We start from the raw sequence: 22,975 nt of genomic DNA on the forward strand, positions 1-22,975 counted from the left end.
CCGTAAATATTTGAGTAGTTTGTTATATTTAGGAAAGTTTTCATATATATAATACAAAAAATATACATATATCTTTATTCCTATTATCTTTCTTCAATAAATTCTTTAAATACACAAAATCTTAGGCATTTATAACCATTAATATTAATAGTAATAATACTTCTTTATTATTTATTTCTCTCACCAAAATCTATAATAAACATATATATTTATTTAAACCATTATTTCCTCTTCTAAATAAATATATTTTTTCTCGTCCAAACAAATCAACTATCTCTCTTCATAGGTTATCTTCTTTCCAATTATATTTCATTATATAATTAATTTCACTTTTCCATATTAATTATTTAGACAAAACCAAATAATTAATATTGTATTCCACAAGAATCCTAATTATTAATTAAATGTATATATTCATATATATATACTCAATTAAATCCAATTTCACCAAAACCAACTTTTCCCTCCAAAATCTCAATTTAACTTAAATTATTAATTCTTTTAATCAATCAAATCTTTTTCGATAAATCACTCATAAAATTCCAATATAAATTATCTTAATCCAACCATTAAATTTTCGTTTCAATCTTTAATATAACACTCAAATAATTTAACATAATTAATAAAAATTCCATAAAAATTTTGCAATGTTACATTCTTTTTCCCAATAATTATATTTCAATATATAATTATCAATTTTCCTTTTAAATAAATCTAATTTCTTCTCTTTCCTTATTTAACCAATCATAATAACTTCTCTCTAAAATCAATATTTATCTTTCTCTAAAATAATTAATTATCTTTCATAATAATTAGATTATTATTTATCTTTCTCCAAAATAATTATCATTTTACAAATAATTATATTTTCTCAAAATATAATTATTTTACTTTTTCTCCCTTGATAAATATCTTTTCTCCAAAATACATATTATCTTCTCTTTAGATAACTATATTCCAACAAATATAATTATCTTTTCCTTTAACATAATAATTATATATATCTATTTCCACATATACATATAATTAGCAAATCTCCAACAAACTTTCTACTTTACGATTTAATTAAATAACATCGTAATTATTTAATTTAATTCAACTTCATTGCATAGCTCTTTTGAAACTTAATATATAGTGTTGCATTTTGAATTAGCCTAAGATAATCCTTCCAATATCATCTCAATGGATATCGCAATATTATCACAGACATTGCCTCGAGTTTGTGATCAACACGTATGTCGTTTCTCACTATTTTTCATTTATTGGAATTGATAACACACATATGTAGAAAAGGGTTTGTGATAATGTTGCGATATACATTGAGAAGATGTTGGAACGATTACTTCGGGCTAATCCGAAATGGAACACTATATATTCGAAATGCAACACTATATATCAAGTTTCAAAAGAGCTTTGGAAGATGAATAATACAACCTTACACCCATTCATTTCCATTGGTCCTTTTCACCATTCCAAAATGATTTGATAGCTAATGAACATTATAAGCTTCAATGTTTTGCTAATTTTCTACGTCCCACACATGGTAACATGATTCAATCATGAGAAAGAAGGCCTACGAGGGTCCTTGTGGAAAAATTTCATGGTTGGATAAAAGAAGCTTGGGATTGCTATGCAGAACCAAAGATGGAGGAGGAGTTTGTGTTAATGATGAAATGCTTGTTTCATTCTTGAGTTTTTTATACTACAAATTTATCAGTTTGGTGCACAATCTTTGGGGTAGATCATAAATTTCTTCAAGTTCAAAACAAAGTAGACTTCATTTTATCGAGGGATATTCTTTCATATACTTGTTGACTTGATAAAGTTGGAAAATCAAGTTCCTTCTTTTCTTCTTCAAACTCTTTTTGACTTAATACCAAAACATGATATCCCTAAGTTCTCCCCCACTAGAGATAACAAAAGTAGCTATATCCTTTGATAGATATTACAAGCATGATTCTTAAGTGGTTTGGGTCTGTTCATAAATATAAGATCAATGACAATTTGTATCATAAATAACCAAAGCACACGTTTAATTTCTTAAGTCTTTACTTCTTTCTTTCCCTTGCCCCTAGATGCAGAATAAGAAAAATGAGACAAAAAATAGTCATCATTAGAACAACAATTTGTTAAGATTCTTTTGCCTCAACTTTCCAACTCGTTGGCAAAAGAAGAATGATGATTTTGTTGGTATCTCATTGTTGAACAGTTCGTGTTGTGTTTCATATAAGAAGGCAACGACTCATGAGGAAGACAACGAGTATTTGAGGTTGATTGCTCCAACCATAGTTGAGCTATTCGAAGCTGGTGTCACCATCAAAGCAGAAAAAAGAAAACGAAGAATCATGTTGGATGAACATAAGCTTCAAAAATGGGGCTATGGAAATCTCATGTATAGATATTGACAATACTTTAGAGGTTATGATATGAAACTTGATAGCATTTGATCAGTACCATGTAAGAAATGAGATGTACACAATAGACTATGTGTTATTTTTGGATGGTTTGATAAACACGGAGGATAACACGCATTTACTTGCAAAAGCTGGAGTAATAATCAACAATTTTGGTAGCAATGATTGAGATAGATAGAACAAGCTAAAGCTTCACTGGAACAAGTTAAAAGCTTCACTAAAACACAACTACTTTAATACGCTATGGGCTATTATCTCATTCTTTGCGGCAACTTTTCTTATTATTCTGACTATCCTTCGAATGTATGTTAAAACCATAATATTTGTTATATCTACATTTCATGGATAACTACTCACATTTAATTTAGGGGTTTCAATTTTAGATTTTTTCCTCATAATTTGGTTTATGTCGTTATTTATTATTGTTGAACTTTTGTCCTTATTATGTCATGAAGATTTTTTTCTTTGTTAAAAGTGTGTTCAAATAATATTAAGTTTGATCTCATACTCTATCGGTTTAACTTTTTAATGTAATTGTTTTTTCTTTCATCTTTAAGCAAAGTGTGTTTCTTTCGAGTTTACTTCCTTTCCCATATCTTATGTTAATATCAATAAACCTTGACTTTATCAATGAGCTCTAGAATTCATACTAATTAAAATATGGAGAAATGTAGGTAATTAATTCTGTGTGCAATTTTGGCCGGATCTAAGTTCCATAATCTCATTTTTATACAAATTCACAATAAATTAAAAAATGAACTCTACAAGCATCACCTATTCTTAGTATTATTATTAATAAAGATTACCAAACAAAAAAAAAACAAAAGAACTTTTTTATTCAGACGGTGAAACAAATCAATATGAATAGCTCAATCGACAAGGTGCTCATAGTATATATCAACCTAGAAAATATATTGTATGACGTGTGTCAAAAATAGAACATGTTCCAATATGAAAAAAAAAAAAAAAGCAGCAAATTGCACAAAATCCTAATGCATAATTTTCTTTTCTTTTCTTTCCTTTTTTTTTTCTTTCGTTTTTTTTTTTTTTTTTTTTTTTTTTTTTTTTTTTTTTTTTTTTTTTGAGAAAACAACGAATTAACCGTGATAGAGAGCAAGTTTAAAAATTATTAAAAATACATACTCTAAAATTTGATACATTTAAAATAAAATATATTAAAATTGCACAAAATTTAAAATACAGAGATCAGATCAAATTGTATTTCAACTACGGGGAGGGAAATGTGCTTAACCAGACTGTAGAAACTCTCGCATGAACCCTCAATTAACCAAGAGCTACCATCAAAGTTGACTCTTTTCTTTATCTACATGCATGATGTTGCACTTCAGTCAATTGAATGTCAAATTTCAAACAACCATAACGAAATTTATCCTTCATAGAATCATTGAGTAACCACTGGAATTTCCAAATAAATTGCAAATCAGATAATCACAAACCAAAATGTTAGAGCCAGCAATCTAGAATTGAAGCTCAAGTCAACAAGATATTAAGATCACAACAATTTTCTAGTATAGAAAAGAACGAGTACCTTGTCAATATTGGCAGGTGTCAAGGGGGACAATCGACTTGGGGGTCTGACAGTAGGCTCCTATCAAATATGAAAATCATGAAGAACAAGAAGCTCATGAACTATCAAAGTAAATATGAAAAAGTCTGAGGTAAACATAGCATCAGCCACAGAAAAAATTCCAAGAAAATTAGAAATAGAGTTACTTAAAGGAATATTTTACTGTCAAAAAAAAAAAAAAACAGAGAAAAAATGAAAAGCCATGTATTCTCTTCTCTCTGAGGTGAAAGGCATTTTTTTGTGTGGATCTATTTCAAAGTATCTACTTTAGTTTCTTAATGTAAATAGAATACTTCTCTCAACCTCCCTTGATTGACTTGAGAAAATCTAAGATATTCCTTTCAAGAAATATAATTTCTTTAAGGTGGTCTCCGGATGTACGAAGTTCTGTTTGTCAAGTATGACATGCCTGAGGAGGACTCTGCTCCTAAGATCAGAACAGTAATGTCCCTAAAAAAGTTGTCATAAAAAAGGAGAAAAGAAGCTTAAAGTTCTTTTTCATTGTTGATCTCAACCAAATCTTTGTTAGTTACAACAAATCCAGTTCTTAAACCACTACTGCATAATTAAACTAACTAAGCCAACAGTAAGTCACTAAAGTAACACCAACAATCTCAATCCCACTAATAGCCAATCTTTACCCCACACCCAAGTGTGCGAGCTATACATACTCACGATAATCCTGGATCATTAGGCTCTACGCAGAATCACCAAAATCAATTGCCAACACCTCATTATGCAGTCTTAGGTTTCCCATACCCAACCCCCCATGTTTAAAGAAACAAGAAAACAAAAATTTGAAAGGTCTACATAAAAAAAAGCTCTTCTTTCTTTTTCTTCTCCACCGAGCAGATTTATTCAAAAAAAAAAAACAAAATAAAAACAAAAGGAGAATATTCTCATTCAACAGACCTTTGCACGCCTTGCCAAAGATGAGAGGATTCCATCTCTCTTTGCACAATACGATTTATGAATGAGATCCCCATCTTGCACAAATCATCATCAGTCTTCAACAAACAAGGAAAAAGAAATTAATACAAACCTAAGCACTACACTTAAAGCCCTTTCTAGCAGACAGTTTTGCCATATAACAATCCAAATGATTTTTTATTTAGTTGTGCTCAGATATCAGAAAATATCTTTGGTGGATTCATTACAAGGTTAGCAAGAATCTGGCAGGTAATATTAGAACAATGATTAACATATGCCACTTTGTATATCTGTTTCCTCATATCAGCACTAAATCGAGTAATCTCCATGTAACCTCCCCGTTTTCCACACTCGCGATAGTATCCTAATGCCAGAAAAAAAGAAGTACGAAAATATGCCCAGTAGGATTGCCGTGATTTATACCTACCAACGCCCTAACTGAAATACCCTTAGACTAGGCAGACTCCAATTGCTTCTTCAGCTCAGAAATTTCGAATCCCCACCCCGATGCTTCATCAAGATAACAAGGAACCTGCAACCACCAATAACCTAGGAATCCCTGAAGCCTAAACCCCACATTACAACGAAATGTTGCACAAAAAATCACTTGTTCCCAAATTCTCAAATTCACAAATTCCTACAGAAAGTACCCATTCGAGAGAAAGAGAGAGATATCGAGTGCGAACTGGAGGATCGAGAGATGGAGTTGCTGATTAGTTGAGTTCTTAGAATCGTCAAGACGAGCAGATATTGATGGACCCTTCATCTTACTTTTAGCGTGAAATGGAAGAGCGGACGTCAATTTGGGCGGAGTCACGTCGGTAGGGGTGGGGTCACGAACTTACGGTGGTGGAGGGAGAGCTGGAGCTGACGACGTGCGGCGGTGGGAGCTAGGGTGCGCGGTTGGGAGAATACGAGTTCGAAATCTTTTGGGGAAGGGATTGCCAAAGATAGGTTAAAAAAAGAGGTTTAAATGAATTTTGAAACAATTTTTCAAAAGAAAGACTTTTAGGACAATTTGGGTGTGAATGGACAAAAATGCTTTCTTTTCCTTTCCCTCTTCCACGTTTGCTTTCCCTTCTCTCCACGATCAATTCCTTCTCTTTCGCGTATAATTCTCTTTCCCTTCTCTTTTATTTCGCGTAGAACACCTGAACCTACTCCGCCCATCGTTGCTTGGCTTTCGTCGCTTGCCCATCGTCGCTTGCCCTTCGTCGGTCGTTGTCCAGTGCATTTCGTCTCTCCTCTTTGAACCATTCAATCAACTTCGAGCGTTTTCTCTTATTTGGGTGAGTTTCATGTCTAACCGATTTTCAATTTATCTGCTGTAAGTAAATGTTTGGTTGGGGTATTTGGTGCTATTTTCATCCGTAATTGTCTGGTTTTTGGAATTGGACTTATTTGCCGTAAATTAGTTTAGTCAAAGTTTGGTTTTAGGTTCTTAGAAAGTTCAATGGGTAGTGAAAAATGAATTGAACTAGAGGATGAGGATTTAGTTGGATCAAATAGAGGAGGAGTAAGCAATAGGAATAGAAGGAATGAAGGTTTTTTTTATCTCCCACGTATTTTTTTTATCTCGCACGTATCTTGCACGTATCTTGCACGTTCCAAACTTTCACTATGTATTTCAAAATCAACTTGGTAAACCTCCTAATCCATTTAGAGCTATTCTTTGCATGTTTAGTAACTCTCTTAGGTCCTCATGCTTTATCTCGCACGTATCTCGCACATTCCAAACTTTCACTATTTATTTCAAAATCAAATTGGTACACCTCCTAATCCATTTAGAGCTATTCTTTGCATGCTTAGTAACTCTCTTAGGCCCTCATGCTTTATCTCGCACGTATCTCGCACACATCTCGCACATATCTCGCACGTTCCAAACTTTCACTATTTATTTCAAAATCAACTTGGTACACCTCCTAATCCATTTAGAGCTATTCTTTGCATGTTTAGTAACTCTCTTAAGCCCGCACACATCTTGCAGTTATTTTTGTTATTTCTTTACATCTTGCACGCATCTTGTAGGTTCTTAAGTTCAAATCAATTTTTGAAGATACAAAACTACTTAAGGTAGTTTAAGGATGGCACATGTTCGGATTTTAGTTCGTTACGGTGGTGCATGGGATGAGGAACGAAGAAAATATGAAGGAGGAGGGTTAAAAGGCATTGTTGTCCCTAAAGAAATAACGCACAAAGATTTACAGTATGAATTATATGACCTTGCAGAAGTTGACCCTACAAAGTTCGACATAAATATAAGATGTATATATGAGATCGAAGGGGAAAAGGAAGCTCCTCCATTTGAGTTAAGCAATGACCGTGATTTGAAGTTTTATATTCTTAGTGAAAATCCATTGGAGGTCCCCCTATACCTATCATTTGAGCCTACAAGCAACCGAAGCATGAAAGTGTTAAACAAAGATTACAATTCAGTATCTGGGAGCAACCAAGTTCAAAATTTAAACCCTCATCCTCCAATTGGAATGGATACATTAGATGAGAATGAAGTTGATATTGGTGAAGTTCAGGTTGACTTATGTGATAACATGATAGGGACCAATTCGGCCATATGGGAATCATATGAGTCATATCATTCAACAGATGATACTTTTACATGGGAGTCAGTTGAGATGTACAATGAATTGTTTGACATCCCAGAACAAAGAGATGCTCCTACAAAAGATTGCAAAGGAAAAGGTAAAGTTGACTACAGGTCGTCTAGTCGGAAGTTGAAGACAAAAGGAAGTGGGTGGTCCGAAGAAAGCTCTACAAGTGAAGAGTTGGATGTAGGACAAATCTTTTTTTGCAAGAGAGATTTGTCAATGAGATTAAGTGTGTTGGCAATGAAAAAAATTTTCAGTTTGTAGTAAAAAAGTCTACAAAAGATGTTCTTTTCGTTAGATGCATCGACAAGAAGTGTGGTTGGAGATTGCGAGCGGTTAGACTGAAGGATTCAAATATATTCAAGATTAAAAAGTATGTGAAAGTTCATTCATGTTCTCTTGAGTTTTTGAATCGTGACCATAGGCAAGCAAAATCTTGGGTTGTTGGAGAATTAATAAAGTCCAAATTCAAGGGACTTGGTCGCATATACAAACCACGTGATATCATAGAAGACATGAGGCAAGACTATGGCATAAATATGAGTTATGAGAAAGCATGGCGTGCCAGAGAAAATGCGTATGAACGAGTGCGGGGGTCTCATGAATAGTCATATAATCTTTTGAGTAGATATGGTGAAGCACTCAAATTTACAAACCCAGGTACAATATTTCACATGGAACTCGAAGATGATCGTTTCTTTAAATATCTTTTTATGGTTGTTGGTGCATGTGTTAGAGGATTCTTAAATTGTATTAGACCGGTCATAGTCATGGACGGAACATTTCTTAAGAACAAATATCGAGGTCAGTTGATAGTGACCGTTTGCTTAGATGGTAACAATCAGATCTATCCTCTAGCCTTTGGAGTAGTTGATAGAGAAACAGATGACTCAATACAGTGGTTCTTAGAAAAATTGAAAGGTGCAATAGGGGAGGTGCCTAATCTAGGCTTTGTGACATATCGGAAAACATGCTTCTCCAAGGGTATTTCATCAGTTTTCCCCTCTGCATTCCACGGCCTCTGTGTCCAACATTTGAGTCAAAATTTGCATGATAAATATAAGAATGACACGGTTGCTACTTTGTTTTATAATGCATCGAGAACATATCGTGAATCAACGTTTGTAGAAGCGTTGAGACATCTTCTTGCATTTCCTAATGGTTCAGGAAAATATTTAAATGATGTTGGAATAGCACGGTGGTCTCGTGTTCACTTCCCAGGAAGACGATATAACATGATGACAACAAATATAGCAGAGTCCATAAATTCTATACTGAAAGAACCTAGAGATTTGCCTATTGCTTCATTCCTTGAAAATGTTCGAGTAGACAATACATTGATCCAAATAATCCTTGTTTTTTCCTGGGAACCATAGAACAAGAAAACATCATCATTGACATACAACACATAAGAAAATCTTTAATGGCTTAAATTGAGAAGTCATAGTTTTGTATTTTATCCTCGTATAGTTTTTAATTTAGTCTATCAATATTCATAAATGTTAAAATTAGATGATAATGAAACTTAAATAGCATGATACTTCATAGATTAGCACAAGTTTGAAAAACTAAAAAAAAAATCAACTAAGTAAGGAAAAATTAAATTTTTTTATTAATTGAAAAATGTAGTATACTAGTTGCAAGCGAAGAACCAACACTACAAGAGACGTGGGTACTCCCGACGCACAAATACGTCGGCGAAAATGCAAAGAACGTCGGGAAAGGATATCCCGACGTACAAAACGACGTCGGGAAGAACGTCGGGGGGAATGCGTCGCGAGAGGCTTTCCCGACGCCGAATTGGTACGGCGTCGGGAAAGGCTTTCCCGACGCCGTGGGATGCGTCGGGAAAGCCGGCGTCGGGAAAACCTTATTCCCGACGCCGTTTATGCCGACGCATCTCACGGCGTCGGGAAAGCCTATTTTCCGACGTTTTTTTTCCCGACGTAATGAACGTCGGGAAATATTTTTTATATATTTTTTTAAATATTTTATTTTTACTTTTTTCCTTATAATATTTTGCTCAAACATTCACAATGATGTTCGGATTGCTCAAAAAAATTTGGCGACGTTTTGGATTAAATTAATAAATATACAAACACAAATTAAAAAATGGAATTAAAATTAATAATACGAATAAGTTGACTACAAGAAAATATAGTTTTCAATATACAAAAAACATAAACATAAGACCCAATCTCCCAACGAGGTGCGTATGCGCGTCATTCTACACCTTCGGTCCTAAAAATGGTATAAAAATAACTAAGTTTAATACATAATCATATATTGCAAAAACTTAAGAATAATAGAGACATATACGACGTACCGCAGGGCTAGGGATCATGTGGTGGTCCCTGTTGTGCACGAGTTAGGTCTTCAATCATCTTTTTCATAGCTTCCACTTGTGAAGCTAATGCTTGGTGATTTCTATCTTGTACTTCAATCCGTTCCAAAGCTTCATGAAGTTTAGCTTGTAATTCAATCTCTTTTTGTGTGGACTGCGAACAAGATGTCGACGAACTGCTTGCACTTGCCGTTCTGCGGGCCTTCGGCTTGGGTCCCCAACCAAGGCCTTTTGAGTAGCCTGGTCGTCGACCCAACACCTGATCGCATATCTCATCCTCAGAGAGTGGCTGACTACCCTCTGGGGTAGGCTGTGATTGGAGTTCCAGCATTTGATTCTGCAACAAATTTAAAAATTATGTTAGGTAACGCGCTAAAATATATAATAAAAGTGGATAATTAATAAGGGTATAACTTACATGCGCATCCTCGGCGGCCTGCGACACGAATGTCCCAGCTCGAACGTGTGTTTCCCGGAACAATTCCACACGATCGACCGGCTGCCCTCTTCTTTCAGCGAGCTCATACTGTCGTTGTAGAAACGACTTCGACCCGCTACTATGATTGTAAGGCTGCTTCTGTCGAGCAGCCTTGTTTGTCCGTGATTGCTCCTGCATTAAAACAATTATATTGTTTATTTCTTATACATATAAAAACTTGTTATCATAATTAATCATGACAAATACCTGGAATGCACGACTGATATAATGGTCGCAGAGGAAGTGCCAATCCTCATCACGTCCAACCAATGCGTTTGGTGGGTTGGCACGAGCCTCCTCCGGGTCGCTGTACTTTTTGAAATGTTTATGACAGTCGGCCCGGAACTCTTTAAAGGTCGTGAGTATCTGATGCTCAACAAACCTGTTCATTGCTTGATCGTTGAAATCAAGCACAAAGAATCGCTGCACATTACAAACATAACACATTAGATTGGTTAAAGTTAGATATGTTTCAAATGAAATCATATATAAATGTGTAGTGCATTTAATTACCTGGAGGTCGCCCTTGACGACCTCAATGTATTCTCTCCCAACGTCCGTCCACTTAAGACAGCGGACGGGAAATGTCTTTCGCACGCACACGCCTATCGCTTGGCTGAAGCGAACGGCGTGTGGAGAAATAGGCTTCTCCGCTCCAGGGGCGATCGTCATCGGAATGCGCCCATTTATTGCAACGTGGCGCTCTAACTCCAAGAGTCGAGACTGCGCACGTCTCCTAGGAGTCGGGGTCGTTTGTTGAGAAGAAGACCCTGCTCAATAAATAGACAATAAGATATAAAGTTAGGAACCCCTACATGAAATATTTGTAAGTTAAAAATGAATAAAATTCTTAGACTCACCCGTATTGTCGCCCACAGATGACGACCCTCCCGCAATGTTATCTAAATCCTCCTCAAACTGGAGGAACATATCGTCCGTCTCCATAAAACTTGATCGTCGATATGACATAATGACTATGGACATATAAAAAACAAACATTCAATAACCAAATACAAACACATAGCTAGAATCAAAATATATAAACTAGATATAAATATGTGCATACGTGGTTTAATTTGTCACTATAATTCCTCATCGCTTGCATGTGACAAGTGTTCATCCACATCGTCGATGAAGTCGTCAGTGACATGACGCACAACCGGTCTTTCAACGATTGTGGGATCAACGTCATTTCTGCATAGAGTGTCATCCTCGATGTGGTCATCCACTTGGTGGCTTACAACAACTTCTACTATATTAATATGGTCATTCTGAACATCCTCCACTTCTGGCACGTCCCAAATACGCTTATTTTGGATGACTTGCACAACTTTCCAATTGATACCATTTTTTGGATCATCTACATAAAAAACTTGATGTGCTTGAGTTGCAAGAATTACAGGTTCATCCGCGTACCAAAATCGGGATGTGTTGAGAGATTTGTACCCTACTTCAATGTGTGTCGTTCTTTCATGATATAGCCTTCTGCAATTGACCCCTCAGGACGTGCTTTGTTTCTAACATACTGCTTTAACGTTCGTAGACTCCTTTCGATCGGATACATCCAACTATAAGAAACCGGACCAGTAATCTTCGTTTCATATGGTAAGTGAACGGCAAGGTGCACCATAACGCTAAAAAAGGCAGGTGGAAATATTCTTTCCAACTTACAAAGTATGATTATGATATCTGCTTGCAATCTGTCTAGATCACTTACTCTTATCGTTCGGGCGCACAAGTCACGGAAAAAATTACATAATTCGGTTATAGCAGTGTATACGTTCTTCGGTAAGAATGCTCGAATACCAATTGGTAGCAGTCGATGTAATAAAACATGGCAATCATGCGTTTTTAGTCCTGATATTTTCCCCTCTCTTTCATGCACACATCTCGATATATTGGAAACAAATCCATCGGGAAACTTAACTGATTTCAGAAACTTACAAAACTCTACTCGTTCACTGGTAGTCAACGTGTAGCTCGCATGTGGCTTCACCAATCGGTTACCCACTTCTACAAGATGTAAATCCTTTCTTATCTTCAGATCTTGTAAGTCCAACCTAGCATTCGTGGTATCCTTCGTTTTCCCTTCGATGTTCAATAACGTACCAATCAAATTGTCACAAACATTCTTCTCAATGTGCATTACATCAAGTTTGTGACGTAACAAAAGTCTCGACCAATAAGGAAGATTGAAAAAAATACTTTTCTTCGTCCAATTAAGAGCTCTCTTTCTTTTCTTATCCTGTATTGAAGGATGTTTACTCATAACTGGAAATTCCAACTGATCTAGTTGTTCTAATATTTCATACCCATTCATCACCACAGGAGGAGCCTTACGCTCTACCTTTCCATCGTGTAGCCTACTTCTACGCCACACGTGATTCTGTGGAAGATAGCGTCTATGTCCCATGAAAGATATTCTACCTCGTATCCCGAAGGACGATCTATCACTCATGCATATAGGACATGCCTGATACCCCTTCGTACTCCACCCTGATAGGTCACCATACGCCGGGAAGTCATTAATCGTCCACAACAAGGCTGCGTATAGCTGAAAGAACTGACCTGTAAGAGAGTCATACGTACGCACCCCAAAAGTCCATAAGTCTTTCAATTCCTCAATCAATGGTTGGAGATACACATCAATTTCCCTACCAGGAGATTTAGGACCGGGTATGAGCAATGACATAAAGAAATTTGTCTCTTTCATGCATTTCCATGGTGGCAAATTGTAAGGAAGTAACACAACAGGCCACATACTGTACGAGGTACTCATTTGACCAAATGGGTTAAACCCATCTGAAGCCAAGCCCAAACGCACGTTTCGTGGATCAGAAGCAAAATCAGGAAATTCAGAATCAAAGTGCTTCCACCCCTCTGCATCAGCTGGATGTCTCAAGACATCATCTGTTTCAACACGTTTGTCCCTATGCCATCTCATGTCAGCAGACCCTTCCTGCGATACAAACAAGCGCTGTAATCTAGGTACTAAAGGAAAGTGGCGCAATACCTTATGCGGAATTTTTTTCCCTCTATTATCATTAACCTTGTACCTAGCCTCGCCACATGTAGGACAATGTTGCAAATCAGCAAACTCTTTCCAATACAATACACAATCATACTTGCACGCGTGAATAGTCTCATATCCCAAGCCCAAGTCACGAAGTTTTCGTTTTGCTTCATAAAATGAACTAGGAATAGTACTATTACACATTGGAAACGCTGCTCTTAAAAGTTCTAACAACATGTCGAATGACTTGTTACTCCAACCATTTAGAACTTTCACATGCATCAACTTAACCAAAAAATTCAACGACGAAAATTCAGAACAACCGGGGTACAACTCATTACGTGCTTGATTCAATAAGTCCTGAAATATATTATTTGTTGTATCTTCATCTATATTTACCCCAACATTCATCGCCATTTCATCTTCCAAACGAAATTCCTCTATTTCCTCTTCATGTTCTATAGGGGCTTGTAAATCATTTAGCATACCAAAGATATCACCTTCTTCATTAAATTGTGTACTACTAGTTCCTTCATTAAAAGGATTACTACTAGTTCCTTCCTCAAAGTTTTCTGTACCTCTATAGCTTAATGACTCTCCATGATACACCCATTCTGTGTAGTAGGGGGATATTCCTATAGTCAGCAGATGTCTTTCCACACCCTCTAATGAGCTCCAATTTAAATTCAAACATCTCTTGCATGGACACCTCAATCGTCCGTAAGCATCAACGTGAAATTTGGCAAATTCTAAAAATTGGGTCACTCCATATCTATACTCAAGGGATAACTTATTTCTAAGTTTCATCCAACCCTTATCCATAACTGCAGGATAGCCAACACAACCTAATTATTAACAACACAATACTTCAAAATATCTTCACATACTACAAACCCCTCCAAACTACAAAGGCTACCATAACTGCAGGATAGCCAACACAACCTAATTATTAACAACACAATACTTCAAAATATCTTCACATCCTACAAACCCCTCCAAACTACAAAGGCTACCATAACTGCAGGATAGCCAACACAAACATAAACAAATTCAAAACAAAAAAGGCTACCATAACTGCAGGATAGCCATCCCAAACATAAACAAATTCAAAACAAAAAAGGCTACCATAACTGCAGGATAGCCATCCCAAACATAAACAAATTCAAAACAAAAAATGCTACCATAACTGCAGGATAGCAAAAACAAATCTTAACACACATATTACATTCCCAATTCAATTTAACTATTAACTCCCCCCCCCCCCCCCTTCAAATTTCAATTTTTCATTCAACTATAAATTCCCCTCCCCCCCCCCCCCCCCCCAATCTCAATTTTCAATTTAACTTAAACCCCCTCCCTCCAATTCAATTTTAAATTTAACTATTAACTCCACTCCCCCCCCCCCCCCTCTCCAATTTCAATTTTCCATTCAACTATAAATTCCCCTCCCCCCCCCCCCCCCCCCCAATCTCAATTTTCAATTTAACTTAAAACCCCCTCCCTCTAATTCAATTTTAAATTTAACTATTAACTCCACTCCCCCCCCCCCCTCTCAAATTTCAATTTTCCATTCAACTAAATTCCCCTCCCCCCCCCCCCCCCCCAATTTCAATTTTCAATTTTCAATTTTCAATTCAAATATAAATCCCCCTCCCAATTCAATTTTCAATTTAACAATAAACCTCTCCCCCTATTCCCGACGCCTCTCCCGACGCACTGTTCACGGCGTCGGGAAAAGTCCCTTTTCCCGACGTATTGTTGCCGACGCCTTCGTGGTGCGTCGGGAAAGATTGTTTTCCCGACGCATCTCCCGACGCGTTTTTGATGGCGTCGGGAAAGCCCTTATTCCCGACGTTTTTTATGCCGACGTGATTTTCGGCGTCGGGAATGGGCCATTTTCTTGTAGTGCAAGAAAAAGGATAAAAAACTCACTAATTTAACGTACAAAAAAAAATATTTACTCTTACTTTTTACCGTAGCTTGGTGGCAAGTTAGGATGTCGACCCAAGGGAATGATTGCTAATAAAAATTCTTGAAACCAAAGCTTGAAAGGAAAGTGGTTAGTAGAAAAAGGAAAACATAAAAGAATATGTAGGGAATATCAAGAGAATTTGTAACAAGAATCAAAACAAGTTGTTTTTTAGATGCAAATTTAATTCGCAAACAAAAAGTAGAAAAAAAGGGGAAGAAACTCTCAAACAAATTGAATACTCATTGCCCTCTTACCTCTTAGAAGATTACCTTTCCATTGGAGCAAAAAACATTGTTGGAGTTTTTGTGAGAAAAATGGCAAAATGGAGAGAGAAGAGTAAAGAAGATTGCTAGAGTTTTTGGAAGAAAATAGCAAAATGGAGAGGAAAGAGTTGTGGCAAAATGAAATTTAGAGAGAATTTTGGTGAAAATTGGAGTTGGATTGATGAATTTTGAAAGGAAAGTGGTTAGTAGAAAAAAGAAAACATAAAATAATAAATAGGGATTATCAAGAGGATTTGTAACAAGAATCAAAACAAGTTGTCTTTTATATGTAAATTTAATTCCAAACAAAAAGTATAAATAAATGAAAGAAACTCTCAAACAAATTGAATACTCATTCCCTTCTTACCTCTATCGCAACGTGGAGCGACCAACATCCTCAATTATTTAATCTTAATAAATAGTAGATTCTGAGTCAACACCAACCATATTAAGATGTGATTGGTTACAAAAAAAATTGGTCTACGTAAATCTGAATTTACGGTTCGGAAGCCAGTTGTGTGAAAGGAAGGTGTTAGCACCCTACCACACCCATAAAAATGGTTACCAAAATTTATATTTTAAACTAAATTACAAAGATTCACAAAACAATGTTTTTTATTTGATTTTTTTAAATGTCTCATGGTTATCAATTCACATCTAAGAAAAAATATGAACATGAATTGATAACTAGATGGGTGGCATGAGAGTCATTAGAGTAATGAAATTTATTTTTTTGTTTCAAAAGATTATTTTTTTTATTCACCTCAAAAATACTAAAATATCAAACTTTGATATTTTGATCTCCATCATAGACGTTTAGTGGGACATTTCATGTATCTAAAGAATTAATAAATTAAAAAAAAATACTATTCAGTCTCATTCTAAAATAGAAAATTGTTGATATATTTTGTTTATAAACAATTTATTAATTAATTTTTCAAAATGAGAAATTTAATGTATTTATGGAATTTAAATCATAAAATCCATAAATGAACATCACTTCTTTTTCGTCTCAAATTTTTATATCCATATGACAAAAAAAAAAAAAAGAACTGTTCATACATTTTACGATTATAAAAATAATAAATAAATAAATAATAATAATAATAATAATATCAAAACAATTGAAATATGCCAAATACAGGTTGGAAAATAATACAGGACATATAAAACAACTGGTAAATAATTTAGCAAATAATACAGCAAACAATACATTTGACAAATAATACAGATTGAAAATAATGTACAGGGTTGAAAAATAATATACCGGTTGAGAAATAATATATAGGTATAGAATAAATATATTGAAAATAATATAAAATAATATATATATTGAAAAAATATAAAATAATATATATATTGAAAACAATATAAAATAATATATATTGAAAACAATATAAAGTAATATATTGAGAAGAATATAAAATAATATATTGAAAATAATATAAAATATATTGGAAATAATATAAAGTAATATATTGGAAATAATATAAAATAATATAAAATAATATAAAATATTATATTGGAAATAAAATATTTTAAATAATAATATAGGAAATAATATAAAATAATATATTAGAAATAATATATTAGAAATAATATATTAGAAATAATATAAAATAATATATTGGAAATAATATAAAATAATATATTGAAAATAATATACTGAGAAATAATACAGGTTTGGGAAATAAATACAAAGTGTAATATGCAGTTGTGAAATAAATATAAGACCTAACAAACTTTTCTGTCTTTCACAACTCTAATAAATTAATTTCAAACTTGCAATATATTTAATAAACGGTCAAAACAAATTAATACAATCAAATTAAACCCTAAATCTAAAAAATTTAAATCAATTAGCTTAAAAAAATTGAAAGAATAGCATAATAAACTTAAATAACCTAAATATAACAAATAACAAATTCATTAAAATCAATTGGCTTAAATCTACTGAATTTGATTCAACAATAAATTTAATTGGCATAAACCTAACAAAATTAAAGAAATAAAACAGTAAACTCAAATGAATTAAATCTAACAAATTCATTGAAATTAATTGGTCTGAATCTACTAAATTTGATGTAACAATAAATTTAATTAATTAACCTAACAAAATTAAAGCAAGTAAAACCCAAATCTAACAAATTCATTGAAATCAATTGGCCTAAATCTGCTAAATTTGATGCAACAATAAATTTAATTGGCCTAACCTAATAAAATTAAAGTATAGTAAAACAGACAAAGTAAATTCAAATGACCTAAATATAATAAATTTAAAGTATATTGAAATCAATGCTAAATTTGAAGCAAGCACATCAAACTCAGTTGGCCTAACCCTAACAAACCAACATTGAACTCACCGTAAAATCAATTAACGTAATTCCAACAAAAACAAATTTGAAAAAATACACCGTTATAATTGATCACAGTCTCAGAAAGGAAAGGAAAGAGAAAAAAAAACTACCTTTGAAAACCAATTTGACATAATAGTTTCCTTAGCTTTTTGTTCAACCCTTCTAATTGATCTCAATCTAACATACCCTCTCAAAAAGAAATTCTCCTTTGTTTTTATATGTTTTTACAGGACAGAGAGGGCAATATCGTGTTTTAAGGGTGGAGAAGGTGGAAGAGTTTGAAGGGAGAGGAAAAAAATCTTAAGAGAAAAAATTAGGTGAGTTGAGGGAAAATAAGTAGGAAAGAGATGTGATATTCATTTTTTTTGTTTTTTTTTTAGAAAACAAATGATTAAATTCAAATTCAAATTTAACTTTCAAAATAAAATAAAAATAAAGTAAAATAAAGTAGATAAATAAAATAAAAAAGTAAATAAAAAATAATAAATAAATGACAAAATGTTATATCTACGACCTCTTAAAGATTACCCTTCCATTAGATAAAAAAATTGCTGAAGTTTATTTTTACGACGCAAAATTTATGTCAAGAAAAATTAAATAACTACGCAAAAACTGTGTCATTAGAAATTCCTCATTTGTTATTTTAACGACATATTTTATTTTGATTACTAATATCGTTAAAACCCAAATTTGTACTAGAGTCTATTTAGATTTATTTTTTCAAGAATTGTTGCAAATACTCTTTTGCTGCCTTTTCATATGGGCTTTAAAATTGCATAAACGTCCATTCTCAACACTACAACTATCACTTGAGTTTAACATCTCCAGATTGCTATGGATAAAATGGTAGGTAGTTGTAGACCTTCACTGGACCAGGAGTGGTTTATTTTTGTGAAGATTTCTCGAACAGAGCAATTTTGATAACAAGAGCTTTTGTGATGATTTCCCTGAATTTTTGCACTACCAAATGCTAATAGGCTTTGAGTGCAGCTTGTGGTCTTGAAATGCGAGCATTTTCTTATAAATTCATCGAGTAATCAATTTTTATGTTCGTCTGTAGTCTACAGGTTTGTGTTTAGTGGTTCTGTCTTGGTCTTTTAGCATGTTTTTTCTGTTGGGTTTGGTTATTCAGGCTTAATAATGAGGCTCTTTCTTGGAAAGTTTTTTTCTTGTATTGGGTTTGGTTATTCAGGTTGAATAATCCGATTCTCTTTTTGGAAAGTTCTTTTTTTTCTTTTTTCTTTTTTTTTTTTTGTGTTGGATTTGGTTATTCAGACTCAATAATCAGGCTCGCTCTTGGAAATTTTTAGTCTTGGTCTCAATGAAAGTTGTGATTCTTATCAAAGAAAAAAGGATATCTTCTTGGAATACTATACATACACTTTCATGTAAATCCACAAAATACATTTGTTTAGTATATGCGTGTTTTTTAAACCATTGTATCCAATAAAAGTACCACTCCTGAAATGGAAGACTAGCAACTAATTCCCGAAACTCAAAATGTAAGGGACATCTCAATTTCAATTATGAGAAAAGAACTCCAAAAGGGAAATGCTTTTAGACAAGGATAGTTTCAGAAGTAGATAGTCAGAGCATACACAATATGTTAGGTACAATATATCACCCAAAAGCTAATCTCCTGGGCATACCTCATTATATCTCAGTATCCTAAAACTTACTTTTCTTTTAAAATCTCCCTTAAAGTAGCTCGAATCAGAGTATTTCACCATAGGACTAAAAATAGCAATCAAAGAATTTAAATTTCAGCATAAAAAAAATGCAAATTCAAAAGTCAGACTTCAAACTGTAGAGTAATGTGATATAGATATGAGTACATGTGATACAGATGATAAAAAAGTATTACAGGCTGTGTTTTTACTCTAGGTAATACTGCTATTAGTTGGAGTTTGATCAAACTGCAGAAGATAATGACTCTTTCTACTATAGAGGCTGAGTATGTTGCAGTAATATATGCAAGTAAAAGAAATGATATGGCTTTCATCTTTCTTAGAAAAATCTGGCTTGAAATTGAAAACAGATTTTTGCATTATGACAGTCAGAGTGCTATTCAATTAGCCTATAATCCAATGTTTCATTCAAGAAGAAACACATATAGGTGAGGTACCATTTTATTCGATCAGTTCTGAAAAATGACATGCGGGTGCTTGAAAAGGTTATAGGGAATCAGAATCTAGCAGATATATATACCAAAATCATTCCTCTTGAGTTGATAAACTGAAGTTCAGTTGGACTTCTTCATGAGTAAAAAGAAGTTGCTACCATTGCAGAGGAGAGACGTGTTGCCCGTTTTGTCTCCAAGTGGGTGATTGTAAAGTTTTCTTTTAAACCCAAAACAAAAGGCCCACATATTTTAATAATTGAAAAGTAAAAGAAAAAAAAAAAAGAAGAGGAAAACTGCTTCATGGGTCTGCCACCGGTGTCTTTCGTAATGAATGTTGGTTAAGGTTCATTTTTCAAATTTGTAGGTAGTAGAAGAATCCATGGAGCATGCTATCGATCAAGTTCTCATTTATACGATGATTAGATTAGGTCACACATACATGTAATAATATTATTACAGTAAATTTCTTTTTGGATTATTGTAAAATCTTTATCGAGTTATATTTTTTATTATCAATATAAATATCTTTCCAAACATACGTGGGTAATGCTGAAATTTAGTATTTAATTTTTTTGAAAGAAGAAATATATGACAGAAAAATATGTATAGTGTCGTTAAAACACATATTTTTTAACAGAAACAGTGTCGTTAAAGCACAAAACGACGCCATTTTTGGTGTTTTGAAAGTTTCTAAAAATAAATGCGTTGCGGGTGGTTCAAACTCATGACCTGAGGGTGGCTCGTCGGTGTGGATAACTGACACGTGTCACAACTTTTTGAATATTTTTCAATTTGCCCCTAATTTTTGTTTTGCCCTTTCTTCTTCGTTTGTACTCCGTTTTAGGTGATTTTCGTTGCATTGGATTCGTATCGGAGTCTTTTTTCAGACTCTGCACAAAAATATCAAAATAATAAATATATATACTATGGATTGAGAATAAGGTACAAATAAATGAGTCAATAATTGCCCAAGATTATGTAAAGAGTTCACAAAATACTGGAACCATAAAATAGTCACTTTTAAGTTATAACAATGTTGATGATATAAACTGACTATTTTTATTATTGATGACCTAGATAACTTAATCTTAAACTTAAGCTAATCATGAACTTCTGTTTACACGGACTTATCCTTAGATCTGTAGCACAACAACGTTGGCTAATAAGCCTCCCATTTTACGAGTAAGACTGGGTGAATGATCGAGAAAGATGAAGTAGTTTCAAAGAATCTTGCTGAAATAATGAAAATGAAATAAGAGATTTAAACAAAGAATAAATCATTTTAAAATAGAAAAAATAAAATCTAAAATAGAAGAATGAAGAATTTTGGAAGAGAGGATGAATAAATCGTGAAGAAGAAGAAACAGAAAAGACAAATCGTCTGCAATATTCAAGAGAAAATCTGAAAAATTATGAAAATATTTTATCAGAGCTCATGTGCTTTTATTTTTGTTACAAAGGTCGTAATATTTTTAGGTTTTGTTACATTTACGTAAACAAACCTATCTATCAAATTTGAAAATTTTAGATTGTGTTAAAAAGAACTTTTGAATTAGAAGGTACAAAATTTGAAATATTTAAAGGCAAGAGGGAGAGAGAGAAGTAGAGGATAAGAAAGTTGAGGAAACATAAAATAGAAACATATTTTGAAGAAGAGGAACACATAAAACCTAAAAAATAAAAGGCAGCAAAGTTTTAAAATTTAAAGAACCATACAAATTTTAGAGAGTTACGTTTTCAATTTGTTTACTTCGTCTATTATTCTATGTTATTTTGCCTTTTTCGACGGATTCATGTGAGTTTACTTACTTGCCCCTCTCTCTATTTTAGTCTTTTTCCTTCGTTTCCCTTATTTATTTAATTTCGTTATCTTCCTTCTTTTCGTGTTGTTTTTTTCTATTTAAAGATACTTTCTACATTGTTACTACAGCGGTTCCCCCATTTTAAAGGGTCAAAATTTTAAAGAATATTATTACAACCCGACAACCACTTCAATAAAATATTTCTCTTAGGAAAAGCCTAAAGTATTTTTTACTGAGAATCTCACGTAAAACTTGAAGAAGTATTATTGTGAAAGTCACGAGAGCTCAAACTTGAGAAAGCCTAAAATTGAAATTGAAGAAAAAGCTATACATCAGTCATTGAAGAGGGAGTTTATCAAATAAGTACTTTCATTGTAATCTCTAAACTCTTTATATCGTGAAATTTTGTTCTTTCGAGAACACTGGCCTTCATATGTAAGTGACTTTACACCAAATTAGGTTAATAATCTCCATGTCTTTTTATTTCTATTTTCTTTCAGAATTGTACTTTTGTTATACTGTCTATAAAATCGTGGTTAACATTGTATTTTGTGTTAGATCCGCATATTTTTCATATGCATTTTAAAATAGATTCATCTTAAACCATTGTGAATTATCACTCATTTAAAATGAAAATAAAACAATTTAGAGAAAATAAATAGAAATTTACTATATAATAAATTTAATTAAACAATTTGTTGGAATGTACGAAAGTATTTGTTGTTATGGTAGATAACAAATTATTGAAAAGTTAATCACATTTTTTACTATTAAATTCAAATAATCTATCAAAATGAATGAAACATAGAGTGGGGAAGTAAATGAAAGGATTTCCATGTTTGGAGCAAGGAATAATGGGGGTAAGGAATATGTTTGATTCCCCTTTCTTCCTCTCAATTCTTCTCTTACTTCGTCTCAATCTCTCTCTTTCTTCCTCAATATGTGTGTCGTCATCGTCGTTGTTGAAATGAAGCTCCGGTGAAATGAAGCTCGCCTACTGCAAAGTCATTTTATGTGATAACTTGTGATTGTCTGTTCGATTGAACCGCATGACCCATTTTTGTTTTTGTTTTCATTGTGTTTTTG

The 22,975-nt window shown here is 33.5% G+C and overlaps 2 protein-coding genes and 1 long non-coding RNA gene across 6 annotated transcripts; all 3 read right to left on the reverse strand.

Annotated features, from left to right (window-relative positions):
• Positions 1 to 1,945: 1,945 nt before the first annotated feature.
• On the reverse strand, positions 1,946 to 5,891 carry LOC103495736 (uncharacterized). 3 transcript variants are annotated; one of them, XR_538911.3, is made up of 3 exons: positions 4,915 to 5,891; positions 3,964 to 4,023; positions 1,946 to 2,304 (listed from the first exon to the last, which is right to left on the reverse strand). It is a non-coding gene; the product is annotated as an uncharacterized LOC103495736 (long non-coding RNA). The 3 variants fall into 3 exon arrangements; XR_007822459.1 differs by lacking the exon at positions 1,946 to 2,304 and adding an exon at positions 3,524 to 3,738; XR_538910.2 differs by lacking the exon at positions 1,946 to 2,304 and adding an exon at positions 3,524 to 3,830.
• Positions 5,892 to 9,643: 3,752 nt separating this feature from the next.
• LOC127150245 (uncharacterized) lies at positions 9,644 to 11,767 on the reverse strand. 2 transcript variants are annotated; one of them, XM_051087607.1, is made up of 7 exons: positions 11,427 to 11,767; positions 11,221 to 11,334; positions 10,874 to 11,130; positions 10,568 to 10,783; positions 10,301 to 10,492; positions 9,865 to 10,219; positions 9,644 to 9,779 (listed from the first exon to the last, which is right to left on the reverse strand). In XM_051087607.1, exons 2-6 carry the CDS (start codon positions 11,327 to 11,329, stop codon positions 9,872 to 9,874), a joined length of 1,122 nt encoding a protein of 373 aa, XP_050943564.1. In that variant the 5' UTR covers positions 11,330 to 11,334; positions 11,427 to 11,767; the 3' UTR covers positions 9,644 to 9,779; positions 9,865 to 9,871. The 2 variants fall into 2 exon arrangements, with proteins under 2 accessions (XP_050943564.1, XP_050943563.1); XM_051087606.1 differs by lacking the exon at positions 11,427 to 11,767 and having other exon boundaries at positions 11,221 to 11,409.
• Positions 11,768 to 11,807: 40 nt separating this feature from the next.
• Positions 11,808 to 14,629, reverse strand: LOC127150381 (uncharacterized). Its single transcript, XM_051088085.1, has 2 exons — positions 13,019 to 14,629; positions 11,808 to 12,928 (listed from the first exon to the last, which is right to left on the reverse strand). The coding sequence occupies exons 1-2, from the start codon at positions 14,193 to 14,195 to the stop codon at positions 11,808 to 11,810; spliced, it is 2,298 nt and encodes a 765-aa protein (XP_050944042.1). The 5' UTR covers positions 14,196 to 14,629.
• Between the last annotated feature and the right edge of the window lie 8,346 nt (positions 14,630 to 22,975).

This window comes from Cucumis melo, chromosome 7 (genome assembly GCF_025177605.1).
Source record: "Cucumis melo cultivar AY chromosome 7, USDA_Cmelo_AY_1.0, whole genome shotgun sequence".
Lineage (NCBI taxonomy): Eukaryota > Viridiplantae > Streptophyta > Magnoliopsida > Cucurbitales > Cucurbitaceae > Cucumis > Cucumis melo.